The sequence below is a fragment of the Diospyros lotus genome, chromosome 14, assembly GCF_014633365.1.
Source record: "Diospyros lotus cultivar Yz01 chromosome 14, ASM1463336v1, whole genome shotgun sequence".
Taxonomy (NCBI): Eukaryota; Viridiplantae; Streptophyta; class Magnoliopsida; order Ericales; family Ebenaceae; genus Diospyros; species Diospyros lotus.
In genome coordinates, this window is record NC_068351.1 from 17,793,630 (window position 1) to 17,817,126 (window position 23,497).

Below are 23,497 nucleotides of genomic sequence, written 5' to 3' on the forward strand. Positions count from 1 at the left end.
ATCATATTTTGCATTCAATCTTGCTATGAATTTGAACACTCTATCATGCTCCATGACCTCCTGGAAGATTTGATTATTGTCACTGCATTTCATCTTCAAGTCTCGGTGGTGGTCAATTTCTAGCCATAAACTTGTCATCCTATTGTAGTAGTCAATGACAGACATGCTTCCTTGTTGGTTGGAAGTTACTTGAACCTTCAACTCATAAACTAGAGCAATATCCTTCTTCTTGGAATAGGTTTGTTGTAGTGTCTCCCATATGGCTCTTGTGGTTGAGAGGAACATCACATTTTGAATAACCTCTGGTTTCATGGAGTTCCATAACCATGACATAATCATAGAATCCTCTTCATCCCATGTCTTGAATCTTGGGTCTTCGATGCTTGGGCCAGTATCGATTAGGTTGTCCATCTTCCCTTGCTCCTTGAGGAAGGTTCGGACAATCTGACTCCATTGTCAGTAATTTGTTCCATCAAGGCAGTAGAATGGATTCATGCTTTGGAGTTTGCTGGCTGATCCGATCGAGGGGTGGCCGTTCACGTTAAAAGGTGTAGCAGTAGTAGCAGGTTCACCCAAAGTAGTAGAGGGTGCGTCGGGTGTGAAAGTGTTCGTGGAGACTGTCGACATTTTTAGGCAGAGGATTTAAGGCCGAAGGATTTGGGATAATTGCAATGAAGACAAGAAGGAAGGCTATTAAGGTTCGATTAAGCAATGAAGGCGGGAAGTGTTGGGCGATTAAGGCCGGAAAAAAAAGAAGAAAAGCTCTGAAACCATGAGGAATTTCTTGGTAAAATTTCTTCTACTTTTATTAACAAGAGATCTATACATTATATAGAAGAAAAAATATTCTAAATATGGACAAGATTCTAATTACAAGGAAAGAATCAATTTAGGAAAATAAATAAAAGGAAATAGAACAATTAAAGAGATAGATTCCTAAGCTAAAGCTATTTCTAAATTTAGAATAGGAAATGAAGGAATAATCTCAGGAATATATCAAGGAATAATTTCAAGAATCTTAACATTCCCTTTACATATGGAATTGTTGTAGTGAATTTTGGTCGATAAGTTATGCTAAATTTCAAGTTTTTATTTTTATTTTATTTTTGTTTCAAATGGTGGTTGATTAGTTTGTTTTATTGCTCATTGCTAATTCATTTTTTGGAAGTCATGTCTGAAACATCCAATATCATTATAGAAGATGTTTCTGATTTTGTTCCAACTACTGCTGTACATTTGTGAATCAAATGTGTAGTTATGATCACTCGTCAGCATTAACTCTATTTTGTATCATATTAATAGGTTAGTCTTTGTTGTCCTTATGATTGTGATGGTTACAATTAGTCGGTTAACTGTTGTTCTTTTAATTCTGACAGATCAATCAAGTCCTGCTGCAGCTAGATCCTGTGCCGTGCGTGGACCCTCCAAAATCTCTGATTTTATTCCATTACAACATGACGTAGTCTCCCCATTTTTTGGATATTTTCATTTTATCGTTTGTTTGTTTCGTAGTGGTTCGCATATATCACTAAGTTCAAATCTGAGTTCTCAGCTGTTAGTTCTGTGTACATGCACTTATGTGCTGTCACACAATCTTGATATTTTATGCTGGAAAATGATACCTAGTGATAGAATTTGAGCAGGAAAAACCGTGAATATTATTTCAAGAATAAGACTCAATATATACAGCCTTTGGAGAGTCAACAAACCACTTCCTTAAAAATAGGACACTAACTCAACTACCTACTCTAAAACAAAGATAAGAGGATAGAGATAAGAGACTAAGTCTACTAATGGATCAGCTTTGGCCATAACCTCCTATTCAAAGATATGAAAAGATAAAATAAGAACAACCAGGTAAAAGAAAATAAACTGCTTATCTCTTGATACTCCCTCTTAAGTTGGTGAATGGATATCTTCCATTCCTAGTTTGCTAGTTATCTTCTGAAAAACAGCATTGGGCAGTCCTTTTGTGTGTAAATTTGCAAGCTGATTTCTTGTAGACACAAATGGTGTGCAAATTAGACCACTGTCAAGTTTTTCTTTTATAACGGTCATGTTGCATTGGATTGTATGCAATATTAATAGTCGACTTATTATCATAGTATAGTTTTATTGGAGCCTTCCACTTGACCTTCAGATCTTCTAAGATTATTTTCAACCACAACAACTCACAAATCCTAAGAGCCATTGACCTAAATTCAGCCTTCGCACTGGACCATGCTACAACATTCTGGTTCTTACTTCTCCAAGTCACAATATTTCCCCCTAGGAATGTGCAATACCCAGATGTTGACTTTCTGTCAATCACTGACCCAACATAGTCAGCATTTGTATAAGCTTCAAGAGTTAGTTCTTGTCCCCTTTTGAACAAGATTCCCTTACCTAGTGTACCCTTTAAGTAATGTAGAATTCTGTGCACTGCTTTCAGATGTACCTCATTTGGATTATGCATAAATTGGCTAAGAACACTAGCAACAAATGCTATATCTGGCCTAGTATGTGACAAATAGATAAGTCTCCTAACTAACCTTTGGTAGAGGCTCTTATCTGTTGCTGCATCCTCTGGGCTATCACCAAGTCAATGATTAGGTTCAATGGGCGTTTCAGCAGGTCTGCACCATAGCTTACTTGTGTCTGTTAGTAGATCTAGGATGTATTTTTGTTAAGATATAAAAATCCCTTGTTGAGGATGGGCCCCTTTAATACCCAAAAAATACTTTAGCTTGCCTAACTCTTTAATCTCAAACTCCTTTATTAAACACTTCCTTAGGCTTTCCATTCCTTCCAAGTCATCCCTTGTCATTATGATGTCTTTCACATAAATCAACAAAATAGTTACTTTTTCAGTAATAGAGTGTCTTATAAATAAAGTATGGTCACCTTGATTTTGTTTGTATCCCAAACTAAGCACGGCTTTGGTAAACCTTCCAAACCATGCTCTTGTAGATTGCTTTAAGCCATATAATGCCTTATTCAATTTGCATACAACATCCTTTCCTACACTTGGACATAAATCCCTTGCTGAGGATGGGCCCCTTTAATATCCAAAAAATACTTTAGCTTGCCTAACTCCTTAATTTCAAACTCCTTTATTAAACACTTCCTTAGGCTTTCCATTCCTTCCAAGTCATCCCTTGTCATTATGATGTCATTCACATAAATCAACAAAATAGTTACTTTTTCAGTAACAGAGTGTCTTATAAACAAAGTATGGTCACCTTGATTTTGTTTGTATCCCAAACTAAGCACGGCTTTGGTAAACCTTCCAAACCATGCTCTTATAGATTGCTTTAAGCCATGTAATGCCTTATTCAATTTGCATACAACATCCTTTCCTACACTTGGACATAACCCATTTGGAACCTCCATATAGGTCTCTTCCTCTAGGTCTCCACGTAAAAAGGCATTTTTTACATCAAATTGTTGTAATTTCCCATCAAGATTAGCTGCTAAAGACAACAATATTCTTAGTGTTCATTTTTGCAACTAGAGCAAAAGTTTCAAGATATTCTACACCATAGGTTTGGGTATATCCCTTAGCAACCAACCTTGCATTATGCCTTTCCAATGACCCATTAGAGTTATATTTAACTGTAAATATCCATCTACATCCCACTGATTTTTTTTTTCCTTTAGGCAAGCTTACTAGATCCCATGTCTTGTTTTTTTCAAGTGCCTGCGTCTCCACCTTCATAGCATTTTTTCAATTCTCATTGCTTAATGCCTCAAGATACAGTTTTTGGTATTGGAATGGAGCTTATGTTGGTAAGTAGAGCTTTATTTGCTATGGGATAGATTTTTGTAAGACATGAATAAGTGTAGAAGGTGCTTTGTGCATTCTCTTGTTCCTTTACAAATAGCAATAGGAACATCACTATCACTCAAATTAGATGGTTCGACATCTTTAGACTCATTCGGAGAGATAAAGAGGAGTAATTACCTCATTATGACTGGTGTCAGGACTAGGAGTAGAGTCTGATGATTGAATAGGTGCAGGATGAGCAGCTGGTCCCTTTCTTCTTGACTATTCTTGCAGTGGATGGGAGGTAGGCTCTTGAGCTAGTCTTTTCTGCATCAGTTCTTGTGTCTGAGATCCAGCGCCACTCCCCGCCCTCATCGGACCGCCTTTACCAAGGGTCGGCTCCTAGCAGGCTTCTAGGATGACAGCCTCCAAAGGGGAGAGCTGGGACCAGTTGTAAGGTCGCATGACGAGGACGTCATATGCTTAAGGGGGGGAGAATGTAATACCCCAAGAGTTTAGAGAATGGTAGTATATATCGAGGATAAGTAAGGAAGGAAACAATACCACCTGGATACCTTTTGGGCTGAATGTAGGCAAATAACTCCCCGGTTAAGTGTGCTTGAGCTAGGGAAGCTTAGGGATGGGTGACCCCTGGGAAGTTCGCGTAGGCCCATTAGGATAAATTGTTCCGATCCTTCCAATTGCTCGATGCGGAATGTTACAGGTTGATCATTTGAACTATTAGCCTTAGGTTGTGAGGGTGGAATAGTGGAAATTAACAAGACTGGAAACTCAAGAAGGAAGAGATCTATGTCCTTATCTTCAGGTAATGAGGTCTTCCCTTGAAGAGAAGGATGAGTAAAGTATTGACCTTGTTCAACAAATGTAACATCAGTTGATACAAAGAATTTCTTGGTTGGAAGATGAAAACACTTATAGCTTTTTTGAGTAGATGAATAACCAATAACAGTGCATTTAAGAGCTCTAAGATCAAGTTTTCCCCTGTGTTGAGAGTGTAAATGTACAAATGCTTCACACCCAAACACTCTAGGAATAAGGCCACTGGACATTGAAAAATGAGGGAAGAATTGTGAAAAGATTTGAAGTGGGCTTTATGAATTAAGATTTCTTGAAGGTAACCTATTTAGGAGATGAGTAGCATTTAAAACAACTTCTCCCCAGTACTGTTTTGGAATATTTTGTTGAAGTAGAAGGGCTCTTGTAATGGTAAGAAGATGACCTTGTCATGTCCCTAATAGTAGTATAAGGGCAATATTGTAATAAGGATATAGTACTTGTTAGGTTTATAGTTATATTGCACATGGGTGGATGATGGCTGGAGGCTATAAATAAGCTATTGCTGTAAGAGAGTAGGCATGTTTGAATTGATGAATTGAAATCTCTTATTTCCCTCTCTTGCATTCTCTCAATCTCCCTCCAATTTCTCTCTAATCTCTCTCTTTCTTTCCCTCTTTGTCTTGTTCTCCCCAATTCCTCCCCAATTACCTATTAAACCTGTTATAAACCCTAGGTTCATGACAATTGGTATCAGAGCAACCAATCCTTGGCTGTGATTTGATTCGATTTGAAGCGAGTCGTCTATTCAAGTTGTGAATTCTAGCAGTATGTGTTCAAGTTTTTGCCGGTTAAATCAGCTTTAGTGATTCTGTTGGCGGAATTCTCGGCTGAGGATCTGGATTAAGGTCCAGATTGTGAAGGCGTGTGAAACCGACATGGCCAAGCTGTTCCGACAACTCCTGGAGCAATTTCAGCTGATCCGCATTAGCAGACGAGCAGGCCAGACGACTTTGAGTGGAAGTTCGACACTTGCAGTGAAGCGATCTCAATTGTGAGTCTAGAGCTAGTTCGTTACATGTGAAAGGGCGAATGCTGTAAGGCAATTTTGAACAATATTTCAGTAAATACTGTTTGAAATTGGAAGATGACTATGCTGGCAATATTGAATGCACTTCAATCGTGAGTAGACAACGGGAAGAAAGGCGTGCATGTGAGTCAGACAAGGAAGTAGTGTCGCGGCTGTTGTCAATTGCAGTCGGTGATTGGGTTCGCGATTCTCCTAGGCTGGTCGGAGGCGATTGTTGCCTGGAAATTTTGGGGCACTCCTGTTCGACTTTTGAAGACGAAGACGGCCAGTGATTGTAATTTCAGTGATTCCGACAAATTTCAGTGATTCCAATGAAGTGATTGAACAATGAGATCGACTATCCTAGAACACGAAGCAAGAGGATTGGCGTCCTGCTTGAGAAATTCGAAGAGTGTTGACCAAGCAAGGAAGACGAGCAACCCAGGCGATTCCGGTAGGAGAATTCCGATCGATTAATTGGCTGTAATTTAAGTTCGGAATTTGAAGGTGATTAGGCCAGGCAATTCCGACTTCCAGTGAATTTTCAGCATTCGAGACCGAGAAGCAACCAGGCGATCTTTGGTTGAATCTCAAATTTGACGTCCGAAGCTGTTAAGTTTAGACGCTAACCACGCTCGCTAATCCACAGTGAAGCAAATCTTGAACGGTAGTTGATCCATAGCGATCGGGTGCAGTGATTTCCAGCGATCGGCTTGGGTTGGGAAATCGTTGAGATTGCAACTGTTGTTAGTCTTGATCGACTGTCAATTGCATATCAAAGAAGATAGTAATGGCAGTTTAGAGGAGGCTGATCAAGTTGCAGTAGGAGTTTCAGGAAGCAGCTGTAGGATTGATCGAACAACTGAGTCAATCAATTGCAGGTGGTGCAAGCTGCAGGTGGAGCAAACTGAATTCAGGTGAATTCAGTCTCCCTGATTCCAGTGGAGGTGGTTTCTCAACTATCGATCCTTGAGGCGATCGATTATCCACCAGTGATTTGAATTCTAATGGCAAATGACATGGGAATGAAGCAAATGGAATCTCAATGGCAGCAAGTGTCGGGAACAATGATGGAGAGGCCGAACCATATTGGACCTACAGAATCGGTGGTGGATAAGAAGCTAGACACTATTGCCGATATGTTGCGTGAGGAGTTTAGTCACACCCGTGAGATTTGGGATGACTTCAGAAGATGGATGATGGACCAATATATGATAACGTGTGTGAGACAAAACCAGGTTAGATTACCTGCTCGTCTACTTTCTAGGGAATACTCTGATCCAATTATTATAGAGAAGCTGCCATATCCTATGAGTAATCCTTATTCTCCTCATGAGTCTCTGAAAATGAAGTCGCCTAAGGAGAAGTCAAGCTTGTGGAAGGCCAAGTCACTACCTGCTTTAGATTCTGGGCAGAAGAAGAAATATTCGGATTCAGGCAGCAATGACAAGAAGGATGACTACAAAGTCAGGAGTAGTTTTGGTGGTGAACAACATTATATAAAGGGAAGCTGTAATAATCCGGTGGTTGGGACAACAGGTACTGATTCCTTTGAAAAAGAAATTCTTGGTGAAGATGGACTAGATGACAATCACGGAAGCCCAAAACATGAAGTGATTGATGCAGTCAATCAGAGAGCAATAGAAGGAGGAGGCAACAAGGGATTTCTGGAATTGGAGATAAACATCTCTGAATCTTCAGAATCTAATTGGTTTAGTTCTAAATAAGACACATGCTCAATCAAGGTCGACAACCCGCAATGTTGAAGGGAATTCTGCTGCATTGATTGAGAAGTTAAAAGTGGAACTACTACCTCAAGATGCAACTATCGAAAGGCTAAGAGAGGAAATGGGGGCAGCATTTGAGGAACTGACCGAGGAAGCCAAAGCCAATCCGTTACCTCTGGTGATTAGAGTAGGGACGGAAGGATCGGATGGTGTTCCGAATCAGAATTCTAACAGAAATGGAACTGATGGTGGAGCTCCTAAGGATACTATGCCATTGTCTATGGTTTCGGATAATGCTAGGGATTCCTTAGCTGATGAGAGGGTGAAGACAACACTAGTAGGAGGAAGTTTTGTAGATCTTAAATGATGTCACCATGTTGCTGTCATTTCCAAAAATGTAAACTAGAATTCAAAAGGTGCAAACCGGTTTTTTATGTTGGAGGGAATAGAGCAGATTCAAAGTTGTGAGGAATCTTATCAAATGGATGTAACGAGAGGAAAGCTAAGGAAGATAGATGCAGCAGTCCAAAGCTTGACCATGGCGAACAAAGCTGTTGCGGCTTTGTGTATTATTGCTACAGATGGCCAATTGGGATTTTTGCCTACTGCAATGACGGATGGGGTGATGAAGGAAATTAATGTTGTAGTAACTCCTAGACTCGACATTTCTACATTGTTGCATTTTAAGGCGTTTGCGGATATTGTTGTGAAAAGTGATGAAGAATTAAAGTACATGAGAACCACTGCAAATCTGTTATGTATACAGAATTTTTTCAAAAGTTCTCCATCCAAGCTGTGGAAGAGAAGGAAAAAGGATATGGGAAGCTGTGGAGGTTTGGCATTTCTTAGGGACAAGAAATGTTTCAAGGCAGGGGGAATTGTCATGTCCCTAATAGTAGTATAAGGGCAATATTGTAATAAGGATATAGTACTTGTTAAGCTTATAGTTGTATTGCACATGGGCGGATGATGGCTGGAGGCTATAAATAAGCCATTGCTATAAGAGAGTAGGCATGTTTGAATTGATGAATTGAAATCTCTTATTTCCCTCTCTTGCATTCTCTCAATCTCCCTCCAATTTCTCTCTAATCTCTCTCTTTCTTTCCCTCTCTGTCTTGTTCTCCCCAATTCCTCTCGATTACCTCTTAAACCTGTTATGAACCCTAGGTTCATGATAAACCATTCTTCCTTTCGGCCACCTCATTTTGTTGAGGGGTATTAACACAAGAGGACTCATGAATTATACCTCTTGCTTGAAAATAGGGAGAATATGGAGAAAGGAACTGATCGAAATAGTCTTTATTATTGTCAGAATGAATTTTTTTAATGTCAAAATTGAATTGAGTTCTCACCATATTATAGAAAACTGGAAATATGGAACTCACTTTAGATTTATTTTTCAAAAGGTAAGTTCAAGTGATACAAGTGCAATAATCTATACAAGACAAACCATCGAGCCCTAGTGATAGTAGAAATAGGAGAGGGACCCAATATGTCACTATGAACAAGAGCAAATGGAGAAGAATTCCTTTTCATGTTCATTGGAAAAGATAAGATGCTCTGTTATGATTAGGAGCGCTAGGATCTCTCAATACATAGCCAAATGTAAATCACACCCTCACCCGATTCAATACAATCAACAGAAATTTAAAAGACAGAATTGAAAACAGTAATAAAATGGAGAAGAAACAATCAAACCACACAGCAAAGAAAACAAGATTTTATCCTGGTTCAGACCGCATAAACAGTCCTACATCTAGCCTTCAGATCCCCAGAGAAATCCATTAAGAGTGATGAACCCAGCACAAGAATCCCTCTCTCTCTCTCACATGCATGAACGGGTATAATCAGCTTGGAGATTACAAAGAGTATCTTGATTCTAGCTTTCCTCTCACACACTGCACTCATAAATCAGAATGAATGATCATCTGTCAAACGATTGCCTTATGTCTTCTATTTATAGACATTATGGGCAGATATTACAAGGAATACTGATAGAGCACCAATACAACACACGTATCAGCGCAGGGGAAAGAGAAGAGGCAAGAGGGTAATTGAGGAAAAGAATATAGGGGTAGAATTGTCAGAGGCGGTTAGGAATAACAACCTCACGTGGCTGTAACTGTCGGGGGAATCCATACAAAAGGGAGAGGAAAAAGGAGAGAAGGTGTGAAGGATTTTGAAGAAGATTCTGGGAGAGGAGGCCCTCTCGAATTGGCCTTGTTCTTCATTTTTTCTGTTCTTCTTCTTTTTGATTAGTTTACTAGAATTGAGGACTGTAAATTAGATAGTTATCTATTGATTTGGAGAGTGAAGCTGCAGAATTGAGTGAGAACTCTATCATTTTGGTATCAGAGCAATCAATCCATGGGGATGACGGTCTCTGAAAGAGTGGGTGAGCTAGAGGGGCATAAGGCGGGATTACAGAAGGGTCTAGAATCGATGAAGGCGAAAGTCATGAGGGTCCAAAATATCGAAAAAAACATGGCAGGGATGATGGACCGATTCAACCTATTAATGGCGCGATGGGATGAGCAGGAGAGAGAGAGGAAGGGGAAGCGAGATGGGGAAGACCAACCTGCGGGTTCTTCTTTGACAAGGGAGGGAACGTCGGTGATTGGAAGGCGAAGTGACGAAGGGGGCGACTAGGTCGATGGTGTCGGAAGGCAGGAGTTTCGTGGGAGATGCCTAGAGATGCCCATCTTCGAAGGTGATGATCCAGATGGCTGGGTCTTTAGGGCTGAGCGCTACTTCATCGTAAACCAACTGATAGATGCGGAGAAGTTGGAGTAGGCGACTTTGTGCCTTGAGGGAGGAGCTTTGTCTTGGTTTCAGTGGGAGCAAAGGAGGCGATAAGTGAGGAGTTGGGAGGAGCTTAAGGGGTTGCTGAGGAACCTATTTAGGTCCACACAAGAAGGGATCGTGGAGGAGCGATTCATGGCCCTTCGATAGTGGGGAACGGTGAGGGACTACCGGAATTGCTTTGAAACTCTAGCATCGCCCATTGAAGAGATGCCCGAAGCTGTCTTGGAGGGACACTTTGTTAATGGGCTCAAACCGGAAATCAGGGCGGGGATTAGGGTATTGAGGCCCTTGGGCCTCGAGAATATCATGGAAATGGCCCAGAGGATTGAGGATCGGAATCAGGTGCTCCAAGGGAATCGATTTGGTTACGGCCCAAGTAAGGTAACCCCACAACCAGCTTCGACCCTTATGGTGCAGTGAAATTTGGGGTTCCAGGCCTCCCATTCTCCCAGGACAGTCACATCCATTTCCTCTATTTCCTCTAATTCCTCAAGATCACTGACCAGCGAGAAGCTAATCACACCACCCTTCAAACAATTGAGTGAGAATGAGCTACAAGCCAAGCGTGTGAAGGGATTATGTTTTCACTGTGACGAGAAATATTCAATTGGGCATAGGTGTAAGAACAAGGAGCTGCAAGTGATGGTTATTTGTGAAGAAGAGAGGGGAGAAGAAGAAGAGATAAAACATGATGAGGCATTGGAGGCTCCTGGGGAGTGGAAAGATACTGTCAAGGAAGGGGAAATGGCGGAGTTATCACTAAACTCTGTGGTAGAGTTAACTCCTCCTCAAACGATGAAGATTAAAGGGACAATAGAAGGCCAAGAAGTGATCGTCTTAATCGACAGCGGGGCTTCCCACAATTTCATAGCCGCTGATCTGGTACAAAAATTAGGACTCTTAAGGATGCCCACTTGAGGATATGGGGTGATAATGGGTTCAGGTATGGCAGTGCAGGGGGCGGGAGTATGTAAGAGAGTCCCCTTGTTGCAAAATGTAAGGGTAGTGGAGGACTTCCTTCCTTTGGAGCTGGGCAGCTCTGATGTCATTCTTGGGATGAAATGGTTAGCCACACTGGGAGAGACACAAGTGGATTGGGGTTCCCTGATCATGAGGTTCATGAAGTCTATGATGAAGGCATTCCGGAAGGGTGGGGAAGGAGTATTATTGGAGTTGGGCTGTTTAATGGCTGAAGAAGTGGAGGGTAAAATCCCTAACAACTTGCAGGGGGTACTATTTGGCTTCAAGGCAGTCTTTGAAGAGTCGTGTGGGTTGCCTCCTCAACGAAGACGGGATCATACCATCACACTGTAGGCCGGGGTTTCTCCTGTAAATGTGAGGCCTTACCGATACCCCCATCTCTTGAAGATTGAGGTTGAAAAACTTGTTAGGGAGATGCTGGCAGCAGGTATCATCGGGCCAAGCATCAACCCCTTTTCCAGTCTCGTGTTGCTGGTCAAGAAGAAGGACGGAGGGTGGAGGTTTTGTGTGGATTATCGGGCTTTAAACAAGGTAACTATCCCCGATAAATTTCCCATTCTAGTTATTGAAGAACTCCTAGATGAGTTGAATGGAGCTGCAGTCTTTTCTAAGTTGGATTTAAAATCGGGTTACCATCAAATACGTATTGCATCTAATGACATTCCGAAAACTGCTTTTCGCACTCATGAGGGCCATTATGAGTTTATGGTGATGTCGTTCGGATTAACTAATGCACCCGCTACATTTTAGTTTTTGATGAATGAGATTTTTAGGGAACAATTGAGATAGTTTGTTCTCGTATTTTTTGATGACATTTTAGTGTACAACAGAATGATGCAAGAACATCGGGATCATTTGCGTTGCGTATTGGGAATATTAGCTGAAAATAGGTTGTATGCCAATGTAAAAAAATGCCGGTTTGGACAATTGGAGATTGACTGCTTAGGCCACATTATTTTGCAGCAGGGTGTGGCTGTGGACAAATAAAAAATTCAGGCAGTTATGGAGTGGCCTAGCCCTCGTTCGCTGCGAGAACTCCGTGGTTTTTTGGGGCTCACAGGGTATTATCGCCGGTTTGTACGAAATTATGGGAAATTAGCTCGGCCGTTAACGGAACAACTTCGAAAAGATAACTTCTATTGGGATGAGAGTTCGGAGCAAGCTTTTCAATCCCTAAAGGCAGCCATGACAGCTTTACCTGTGCTCGCTCTACCAGATTTTTCGAAGAAGTTTATAGTGGAAACGGATGCCTGAGGGCATGGACTCAGGGCTGTATTAATGCAGGAACATAGGCTGCTTGCTTTTGACAGTCATGCTTTAAACCCTAGCGGTTGGAATAAGTCAGTCTATGAGAGAGAGTTGATGGCTATTGTATTTGTGGTACAAAAATGGTGACATTATTTATTGGGGAGGAAATTAATCATCCGAATAGATCAGAAGAGTCTAAGGTTCCCGATGGAGCAATAGTTGATGAACCTGGAATGTCAAAAATGGGTGATGAAATTAATTGGCTACAACTTTGAGATACAATACTGGCCCGGTTTGGAGAATCGTGCTGCTGATGTGCTCTCCCGATTTTCCTTTCTGGTCACATTCATGGCTCTTACTGCTCCTCGAGTGCTGCAATTAGATCAGCTCAAGGAAGAAGTGGCTGAAAACAACCACTTCCAGCACATCATCAAGGAACTGCAAGCTGCACCTTCAAGTAGGCCAGACTATTCCTTGGTGGATGGGCAGTTATTATTCAAGGGCAGGTTGCTGCTTCCCCCTGGCTCAACCTTGATTCCATTATTGATGAAGGAGGGTCACGATAGACAGATTGGAGGCCACTCGGGTTACTTGAGAACTTACAAAAGGCTGGCATCTAATGTGTATTGGGTAGGAATGAAAAAGGATATCCATCGGTATGTCCGCTAATGTCTCAGTCATCGGGGGGCCTACTTCAACCACTCCCTATTCCACATCAAATTTGGGAGGATGTGTCAATGGACTTCATAGAAGGACTGCCAAAAGTAGGAGGAGTGGACTCTATTTTAGTGGTGGTGGATCGGCTTAGCAAGTATGGGCATTTTATTGGATTGAAGCACCCTTTTTCAGCAGCCTATGTAGTAGGAGTTTTTATCAAAGGAAATCGTACGGTTGCACGGGATTCCTAATTCTATCGTCTCAGATAGAGACAAAGTTTTCATCAGCCATTTTTGGAAAGAGTTATTTTGGCTACAAGGCACATAGCTGAATAGGAGTACTGCCTACCACCCCCAATCTGATGGCCAAACGGAAGTGCTCAACAGGACATTAGAGACTTATCTCTGATGTTTTGCCTCTTCTACACCTAAGCCGTGGTACACTTGGCTTCCTTGGGCCGAGTATTGGTATAATACTTCCTATCAAGCCTCTTCTAAGCTAACCCCTTTTCAGATAGTCTATGGGCGAGAGCCGCCTCCTCTTCTACGGTTTGAGAAGGGTACCACTGCCATATCCGGATTGGAGCAACAGCTAGTAGAAAGAGATTTAGTGTTGGAAGAACTTAAAGGCCAACTGCTGCGAGCACAAGCAAAGATGAAATCCATAGCGGATAAGAAGCGGAGGGACATTCAATTTGAAGTGGGCGACTGGGTTTACCTAAAAATTCAGCCATATAAACAAAGGACTTTGGCTACCAAGTTAAATGAAAAGTTGTCACCAAGGTATTATGGGCCCTTTGCTGTGGAAACAAAGATAGGGAAGGTGGCATATAGGTTGGAACTTCCACCCACCTGTGCCATCCATCTCGTATTTCATGTATCTCAACTACATAAGGCCGAGGGAACAATACCAGCAACAGCTGCCTCCCTTCCAGCTCAGTTAACGGCTGAGTTAGAGATGATAGTGGAACTATAATTTCTATTGGGAATACGGCCAGGTAGAGGGAAGAACCTAAGGGGCCTTGATGTTCTAATTAAATGGAGAGGGTTGCCACCCTTTGAAGCTACTTGGGAACCATACAATCAAATATTGCAGTAGTTTCCCGAGTTTCACCTTGAGGACAGGGTGAGTCTTTTGGGCGGGAGTCATGATAGAGCACCAATACAACACATGTATCAGCACAAGGGAAAGAGAAGAGGCAAGAGGGTAATTGAGGAAAAGAATACAGGGGTAGAATTGTCAGAGGCGGTTAGGAATAACAACCTCACGTGGCTGTAACCATTGGGGGAATCCATACAAAAGGGAGAGGAAAGAGGAGAGAAGGTGTGAAGGATTTTGAAGAAGATTCTGGGAGAGGAGGCCCTCTCGAATTGGCCTTGTTCTTCATGTTTTATGTTCTTCTTTTTGATTAGTTTACTAGAACTGAGGATTGTAAATCAGATAGTTATCTACTAATTTGGAGAGTGAAGTTGCAGAATTGAGTGGGAACTCTTATCAAATACAAAATACTACACATTTCCTATTATACCTCTCATACATAAGTACATAACTTAACTTAGACACTTCTTCTGCTTGATACATTTAACTTCATTGGTTTCTTCTAGGCTACACTCGATGCAAACATATAACATGCTCTTTTATGCTTTGCAAATTGACATATATCACAATGAAAATCCTCTCCAACTAATCCTTTGAACAATAAAAGAAACATTAATCTAAGAACATTAAAAGATGCATCACCAAAACGCAGGTGCTGTAACCAGATTTTTTATTTACGTGACTTTGAAGACTTGGTCAGAAAAAGATAATGGTGTGAACTTAGCTATCTTATCCTGTTCATTGGATTCCTCGAGATAGTAGAGACCATCTCTCTCTCTCTAACATGCCCAATCATCTTCCTCGTGTCATGTTTCTGAATTTTACAATAAAGATGAAAAATCACCCTGCAATTGTGGTGAGTTTTTGGATTGAGATAAGGTTAGTAAACAACTTAGGTACATGCAGGGCATTTCTTAGTATGAGAGAATCATTGATGTAAACATCTCCTTGGCAACTACTGTGGTTGTTGTGCCATCCGCAATGGTTATCGTTCTATTATTAGGACATGATGTATATGAAATAAATTTCTAGGAGGAATAGGTCATGAGATTTATGGCCCCTAAATCAATGATCCAGACACTTGAGAGGGTTATATTTGAGGTATTTAGAGCATGAGAGAAGGAAGAAATACTTGAAAAGGTTAAGGTACAGGTACCTGATCCAATCGGTTTCTCTAGGGTCCTAGGTAACTGTTTCAGCTTTGTAATTTCTTCCTTATTAAACTCGATCATTCATTCTTGAGAATCCCCTTCCCCAGTTTGCTGTGTGTTTGCCACATATACTTGCTCTTGTCTTCTTTGTTTGCCTGATGATCCTTTGTTCTTAGCTTGAGGCTTACCATGTAGCATCTAACATTTGTCTATGGTATGTCTAGGCCTTTTACAATAAGTACACCATAAGAGATCTTTGTTTGACCGAGATCCATCAAGTGTCTTTTTAACCTCACCTAATTGTTGTTTTGAACTAGGATGTTGCAGAGTCACTCTTCTTGTCATTGAAGCTGAACCATCTATTGCAGGAGTCTCGAGCATATCTCCCCTCCTTCCTTCCTCAACATGAACAATAGCTAGGGTCTCATTTAGAGATGGTAGGTCCGCTTTTCCAAGTATTTGTACCCTCACTTCATCAAACTCAATATTCAGTCCAGCAAGAAATTCATAAATCTTATCTTTCTCAACAAACCTTATGAGAAGAGCTGCATCCTTACTGCATGTCATCTGGATACACTTATAATGATCTATCTCTTATCATAATGTTTGCAGAAGATTGGAGTATTCTATGATTGATTGATTCCCTTGCTTTGTAGCTTAGATTTTAGTTTTAATCTCGTAAATCTAGGCAGCATCTTGAACTTTAGAATATGTTTGTTTTATAGCATCCCAAATCTCTTAAGTTGTGCTTAGAAACATGACATTGTCACTTATTTTTGATAGCATAGAGTTCCATAGCCAAGACAGTACCATGGAATCTTCTTTATCCCAAGCCTGAAATGCAAGATCCCCTTTCTTAGGCCCAGTGCCAAGTGAATGACTTAGCTTGCCTCTTCCCTTAAAAAATGTGCAAACCAACTGAGACCATTTCAAATAATTTTTACCATTCAGCCTATAGGTTGCTTGAATATTTTGCAATTCCCTGGTTGGACTTGTGGCCTTGTTATCTCTATTGACAGGTACGGTCACATGTGCCTTAGATGCACCATTGGATTCAGTTACTGTGGACATGGCCTCTAGGTAAAAAAAGTTTAATCTCTCGAGTAAAAAAATGGGTAGGATCTCATCGTTGCAATAGTACAAATTTGTAGGACTCAAGAACACGGAGAGAAATACTTGGTTCCAAAAAAGTGCCTATAGCTTTGATACCGTGATAGAATTTGAGAAAGAAAAATTGTGAATATTATTTCAAGAATAAGACTCAATATATACAACCTGTGGAGAGTCAACAAACCACTTCCTTAAAAATAGGACACTAACTTAACTACCTATTCTGAAACAACGATAAGAGGATAGAGATAAGAGACTGAGTCTGCTAATGGATCAGCTTTGACCATAACCTCCTATTCAAAGATTAGACAAGATAAAATAAGAACAATTGGATAAAACAAAATATACTGCTTATCTTTCGACACTTAGAAACATGTTAAAAATTTTGGTGTCATAATTCATAAGATTTACTAGTTTAATTGAAAGAGAATTGTTGGTTGTTAGTACTAGTGCTTGATAAAAAGGGCGTCTCTAGTGCGCAAGGCTCCCCACTTTCTGAGAGTTTGGGGAGGGTTGTCTTTGTGTGGAGTCTTACCCTCTGCAAAGAGGTTTTTCTTCACAAGTTGGACTTGTGACTTTCTAGTTACAAAGGAGCAACCTTACCTTTGCTACTAAAGTTCATCCTCAAGATGAGTGCTTGATATGAGGCTAGTTAAATTTATGAGGTTTTCTGTGAATTGAGGCTTGTTTTTTGATGGCCAGTCCCCTTTCAGTGTCTGTTTCTCTACATTCTTTTGTTGATTTTATTTTATTGCATGAAGTAAGGGATGTTCTTGTGCAACACAACATTCAGGAAACATCAAGGGTGTCTCTGAATCAACAAAGTAAATCAAAAAGACCTCGATTGGGGGATCGTGAACTGAGAGCGCTTTCTTGTAGACTGAACCTTGCAGGTGTGCTTTCTTGTAGACTGAACCTTGCAGGTGTCTCTTATACATCAAATTGCATCATTTAGTTGCTTGAAAAGTTTAGTTTGGATAATTTTATATGTTATCTTGGAAGGGGCTGGTACATATTGGAAATCTGGGGTAAGGCAGAGCAACAGAATCAAGATGAGGCCTTTGGAGTACTGGAAAGGTGAAAGATTTCTATATGGCCACATGCGTGAAGGTGATTGCTTCCCTGATTAGATTGTTCTAAGATATTAGGTTGACATCCATCATGTTTAAAAGAGGGCTTTTACTTTCTTGCCTATGTGCCTTAATTCTTTTGCTTATGTTATTTTTTTTTTTTTTTATCAGAGGAACCCAATTTTTTGTTGTTCAAGTATATGGACCCTAATTATTCCATTGGAAGTGATGTGTTTTTGTTGCAGGAATTGCTTGCTCTTATGGGGTATGCTAGTTCACAATTTGTTTGTTTATTTAGTTTCTAGGTCTGGGTGTGATCGGTTACTGAGGTTTCTTGCTGCCAAAGGTGGGGTGGCAACTAATAATAAAAGGGACAATGATCAAAGAATGAATGAAATGCATATTGTTTAAGATAGCTGAATTTTTTGTGCCTAGTTCCTAGTTACCGATATTTTTTCTTTATCTTTAGTTATGGTTAATGTTGTAAATATGGAAAGTATATATTTGCTGTCAATATAGGAAGCAAATATCTAGAATATTCACAGCATCAACATCAGCTTGATTTTAGGATAGCTTGATTTTAGGAAGCCTAGAGTTGTATATATATGTCTGCCTATTGTGTTCTTTTATGTAATGAGAAAGAAACTCTTATTTTCCAAATGCAGGTTTCTATGCCATATTGTGCAGATGCTGTTCATTTGCTTGTTTCTTGATTAATCGAATGCCTTTCTCTGTTCTTGCAAGTGACATTCCTTATGTCATTTTGTTTCCTTCCTGTCCTTTATTCCCTATTGAACATCATATTTTTGGGTGTACTTGCTTTGCTCGTGATGCTTGTCCCCCTGTGTCTAAACTGGATCCTGAATCTCTAAAATGTGTTTTTCTTGGATACTCTCGTTCCTTGAAAGGCTACAGGTGTTATTCTCTTGATTTGGGTCGATATGTAGTCTTTGTGGACATTACCTTTTGTGAGACTACTCCCTTTTTTTCTTTTTCTCCTACTTCTACTCTTGAAGGGGAGCTTGATGATCTTTTGGTCTATACTATGACCACTCGGCCTCCCCCTCCCCCAATCACTCAAGAGTATGCTTGTTGCTCTTAGCATCTTGTCTTACAATCTCAACTAGCTCCTTCGTCTGTGGATCCTCCTGCACTGGTTCCCTTTTCAAATCTTGCTCTTGACCTTGCCATTGCCCTTCGTAAAGGTAAATGCCAATGTACTCATCCTATTTCTTCCTTTGCATCTTATGAACATTTGTCTCCTTTCTTGCGTTGTTTTAAAAATCCCTATTGAGAATGTGCCACTTCAATACCCAAGAAATACTTCATCTTTCCTAACTCCTTAAATTCAAATTCCTTTATTAAACATTTCTTTAGACTTTTCATTCATTCCAAGTCATCCCCTGTCATAATAATGTCATTCACATAGACCAATAAAACAGTTACCTTTTCGAAAATAGAATGTCTTACAAACAAAGTATGATCACTTTGGCTTTGCTTGTATCCCAAACTTAGCATGGCTTTGGTAAACCTTCCAAATCATGCTCTTGGAGACTGCTTCAACCCCATATAAAGTCTTATTCAATCTACATACAACATCCTTTCTTGCTCTTGAACATAATCTTGGTGGAACTTTCACATAGATTTATTCCTCTAGATCTCCATGTAAAAAAACATTTTTCACATCAAATTGCTGCAATTTCCAACTAAGGTTAGCTGCTAGAGACAACAATATTTTTATAGTGTTCATTTTTGCAACTGGAGCAGAGGTTTCAAGATTGTTGGAGAAGCTCACTCTAAGCCAAGTGAAGAACAATCAGCTGCTAACAGGAAGTTTGTTTTGAGGAGGAATGTTGGAGATCACGTGACATGACTAACTACATTTTAGTTAGTCTCTTCTATGTTTTAGTTTTCTGTTAAGCTTGCTGGTTGTAAATTAAGTGTTGGCTTATACGATAGATTTACATAAGAGGATTAGCTGGTTATATATATCAGTGATTAGTTCTCATTTTTTGCAATTCAAAACCTCTAGTGAATACGATTTCGACTCTCTCTCTATTCCTCTTTGTTTGGTTTCTTGCTGGTATCATATTTTAACATGGTATCAGAGCCTCTGGATTAACATCCATGGCGTCACATCTGAGTTCGGCTTCTGCTTCTTCTCTTCCTCCTCGTGTCTCTTTCGTCACACTCGTCTGCATCTCAGTCGAATTTTGCTGAGATGACCAAGGCGTTTAACTATGTTCCGATTCGTCTCGATCCGAACAACTTTCTTTTTTGGAAAGCTCAGATCTCTGCCACAATTCGTGCTTTCGACCTTCAGTCGTTTATCACCAAGACTCCACCTCCTCCGAAATTTATAGCAACTTCAGACGCTGATGCAGAAGATGGTACAACGGTGAATCCAGAATATCTGACTTGGATGCGATCTGACCAGTTGTTACTTGACTGGCTGTTTTTAACCATTGACAAGGAAGTCTTAGCTCAAGTGATTCATTGCGAATCATCCTCTGAGGTATGGTCATATCTAGAGAGTTTATATACGAGGCAAACAGTTGCTAAATCTTTTCAACTCAAGCAACAACTTCGGTTAGTCAAGAAAGATTCTATGTCAATTAACGACTATGTTCTCAAGATTAAAATGATAGGACACTCTCTTGCTGCTATAGGTGAACCACTAAATGATAAGGATATGCTTCTAGCTATCCTTAATGGATTGGATCAAGAATATGAGACTGTCATCAGTCTCATAACCTATCAAATGGTTGACATTGATTTGGATAAAGTGCAGTATCTTCTGTTAATGCATGAACAACGATTGAGTGTCAAGAATTCTGTTTCTGTAACTACTGAGACGTTTTTACCGTCGGCAATGAATGTAAATCTTAGTGACAACAAAGCAAGAGGTGGTGGTTCAGTGAATCAAGGAGGAGGTTATATACAAACTAGAGGTGGCTATAATCGTGGAGGAAGAGGTAGAGGTCGTCAATCAAATCGACGAGTGTATTGTCAGCTTTGTGGAAAGACAAGACATGTTGTGGATCAATGTTATCATCGATTTGATCATAATTTTCAGAGAGATGATCGTAATTTTCAGAGAGAAAGTTCCTTTCCATCAAGTCAAACTCCTGGTTTGGTCTATGGCAGAGGCAACTCGAGTTCTTCATTTGATCCAAGGGACTATATAACTTCTCACTGTGACTCTAACGAGCCCTATATTAACGATGTAGGTTCTGCATATGGAACATTTGGCCATTTTTCTCAACCATCGAATTTTGACAACTCTCAGTCTTCTATTTTACCAGATTCTTCGTGGTTTGTTGACTTTGGGGCAACTAACCATATTACCTCCAATCTCAATAATCTTTCTTTACATGCTCCATACAATGGGAATGACAAAGTCTCAATTGGTAATGGTAAGAAACTTCCTGTCTCTCATGTTGGTCTTGGACATTTAAATACTCATACACAACCAGCTTCTACCATTCCTCTTACCAATGTTTTACATGTGCCCAACATAACTAAGAATCTAATAAGTGTCTCTCAACTTACTAGAGATCATGATCTTGTGGCTAAATTTAACTCTTCTTCTTGTTTGATCAAGGACAAGACTTCCGGGCTAGTTCTTCTCAGAGGATTTCTTAAGGATGGGCTTTATCAGCTGCATTCAGCATTTGATCATGCTAATAGCATTTCTGCCCAGCCTCTCCAATCAACTCCTCGTTCTTCTTATTCCAGTAGTGCTTGTCTTTCAGCAAATAAATGTAATAGGCCAGATTCTTTTTCTTCTGAACTGCCTATGACTGTGAATGTCGCTTCTAATAGCGCGGTGTGTAATCAATGGCATGCCAAGTTAGGTCATCCCTCATTTAACATTCTGAAATTGATATTGAATAAAATTCACATTCCCTGTTCTCGTTCTACTTTTTCTTTTTGTGATTCTTGTAAGATTGGGAAACTTCATCAATTACCATTTGCTGATTGCTCTATAATTGCCAAACAACCTTTTGAATTACTCTATTATGATCTTTGGGGACCTTCACCTACTGTTTCTGTCGAAGGTTATCGGTATTATATTGTTTTTGTAGATGCATATACACGGTACACCTGGCTATACCCTCTGAAACTTAAATCCGAAGCCTTGTCTGTTTTTGTAACCTTTCACAAGTTAGTTGCAACTCAATTTCTGACCACAATTAAGGCTTTACAGACTGATAATGGAGGCAAATTTAAAGCTTTTCTTCCTTATCTTCGTCATCATGGTATCCAACCTCGATTCACATGTCCTTATACTCACCAACAAAATGGAGTAGCTGAACGCAAACATAGGCATATTGCTGAAATTGGGCTTACCTTGCTGTCTCATGCTCATATGCATCTCTCGTTTTGGGTACTAGCTTTCAGCACTGCTGTGCACACCATTAATCTCTTACCTTCTTCTCCTCTCAATTTTTGTTCTCCATTTGAAGCTCTCTTTCATAAGCAGCCAAATTATCTTAAGCTATAGACTTTTGGTTGTACATGTTTTCCTTATCTTCGGCCTTATCATAAACACAAGTTTGATTTTCACTCTACCAAGTGTGTTTTCATTGGGTATAGCTATGGTCAGGCTGGGTACAAATGCTTGCATCCTTTTGGAAGAGTTTACATTTCTCGTCATGTAGAATTCAATGCAGCTGAGTTTCCTTATCCTCAGTTTTTTTCCTCACCTAGGATGGCTTCTTCTTCTTCATCATCTTCTACCTCTGGTGGACTTTCCACCGTTGTGTTTCAATCTCTTCCTTTGCCTAAATCCTCTAGAGGAAATCGGTTTGTGGAGTCTTCTCCTATTGGTTTACATGATTCAGCCACTTTACTGTTATCTAGATCAGTCCTGAATTCCATTCCTATGGAGTTTTCTCCTATGGTCACCCGAATTCCATCCCGGATTCCTCATTCTTTACCTCCACCAGCTCCCTCTATTCATCCTATGCAAACTCGGTCCAAGACCAGATTTCTTGCTTCTTCCCCTTATGTTCTTGTTAGTTCCATGGAACCTACTTCTGTTCGTGAGGCCTTGTTAGATTCTCAGTGGGTTCAGGCTATGACTGATGAATTCTCTGCCCTGCAACGCAACCATACCTAGGATTTGGTTCCCTTTTCTTCTGATATGAACTTGATTGGTTGCAAATGGGTGTTTAAGATAAAGTATAACTCTGATGGTACCATACTGAAACATAAGGCTCGGCTTGTCACCAAAGGCTTCCATCAAACACCCGGCATTGATTTTGAGGAGACTTTTAGTCCTGTTGTTAAGGCCCCCACAATTCGAGTCTTGTTTACTCTAGTAGTGACTTATGGCTGGGACATTCAACAAGTGGATGTCAATAATGCGTTTCTAAATGGGGATCTTCATGAGGATGTGTTTATGATCCAGCCAGAGGGTTTTCTTGATGATCGCTTTCCTACTCATGTTTGTAAACTTAGGGGGTGTTTGTTAACTAAGATAAGGGGGAGAAAAGGTCAGATATGGGAAGCATTCTGGATGTTTGGTCTTTCCAACGTGTTTGTTAAGCTTATCTGGCCATTTCCGGAAAAGGCATCACGTGACCTCTTATCTCCCCCTTTCAAGATAAATTTATCTGACCTCCCCCATCGGATAAATTTATCTGGCTCTTTCAAGATAAGCCTCAATTACTTATCTACCCCTTGTAAGATAGTTAATGCTATTTAATGCATTTTAAAGATTTAAATTTATTAAAAAGCTTATTTATTTATCTCTTATAATTAATATTATTTAATATATTTTTAAATTATTATATGTTTTGACAATTTTTAAAATTTAAATGATATTATTCATTTCATTAATTTTTAAAATTTAAATTTCTCTCTCTATATATATATTTTATTAACTAATATAATTCATTTCATCAATTTTTAAATTATTTTATTTAATTTTATATTTTATTATCTATTATGAAAATATGTTTTGGCTATTTTTAATTATGTAGGTGGAATTATTGTAATCCTAACAATTATTATTTATACTTTTCAACTCTTTT

General features: G+C 39.9%; 1 protein-coding gene across 11 annotated transcripts in view; it reads left to right on the forward strand.

The window, feature by feature from the left end:
- Positions 1 to 23,497, forward strand: part of LOC127790259 (centromere protein C-like) — an 87,149-nt gene that overhangs the window by 18,243 nt on the left and 45,409 nt on the right. For 6 of the 11 annotated variants that reach the window (XM_052319616.1, XM_052319617.1, XM_052319618.1 and 3 more), the window contains 3 exons: positions 1,377 to 1,459; positions 17,180 to 17,309; positions 17,389 to 17,496. The exons of 2 other annotated variants lie outside the window; for them this stretch is intronic. In XM_052319616.1, the coding sequence (XP_052175576.1) occupies positions 1,377 to 1,459; positions 17,180 to 17,309; positions 17,389 to 17,496 (321 nt within the window). The remainder of the gene's footprint in view (positions 1 to 1,376; positions 1,460 to 17,179; positions 17,310 to 17,388; positions 17,497 to 23,497) is intronic. 3 more of the 11 variants (XM_052319620.1, XM_052319621.1, XM_052319623.1) reach the window with 3 other exon arrangements.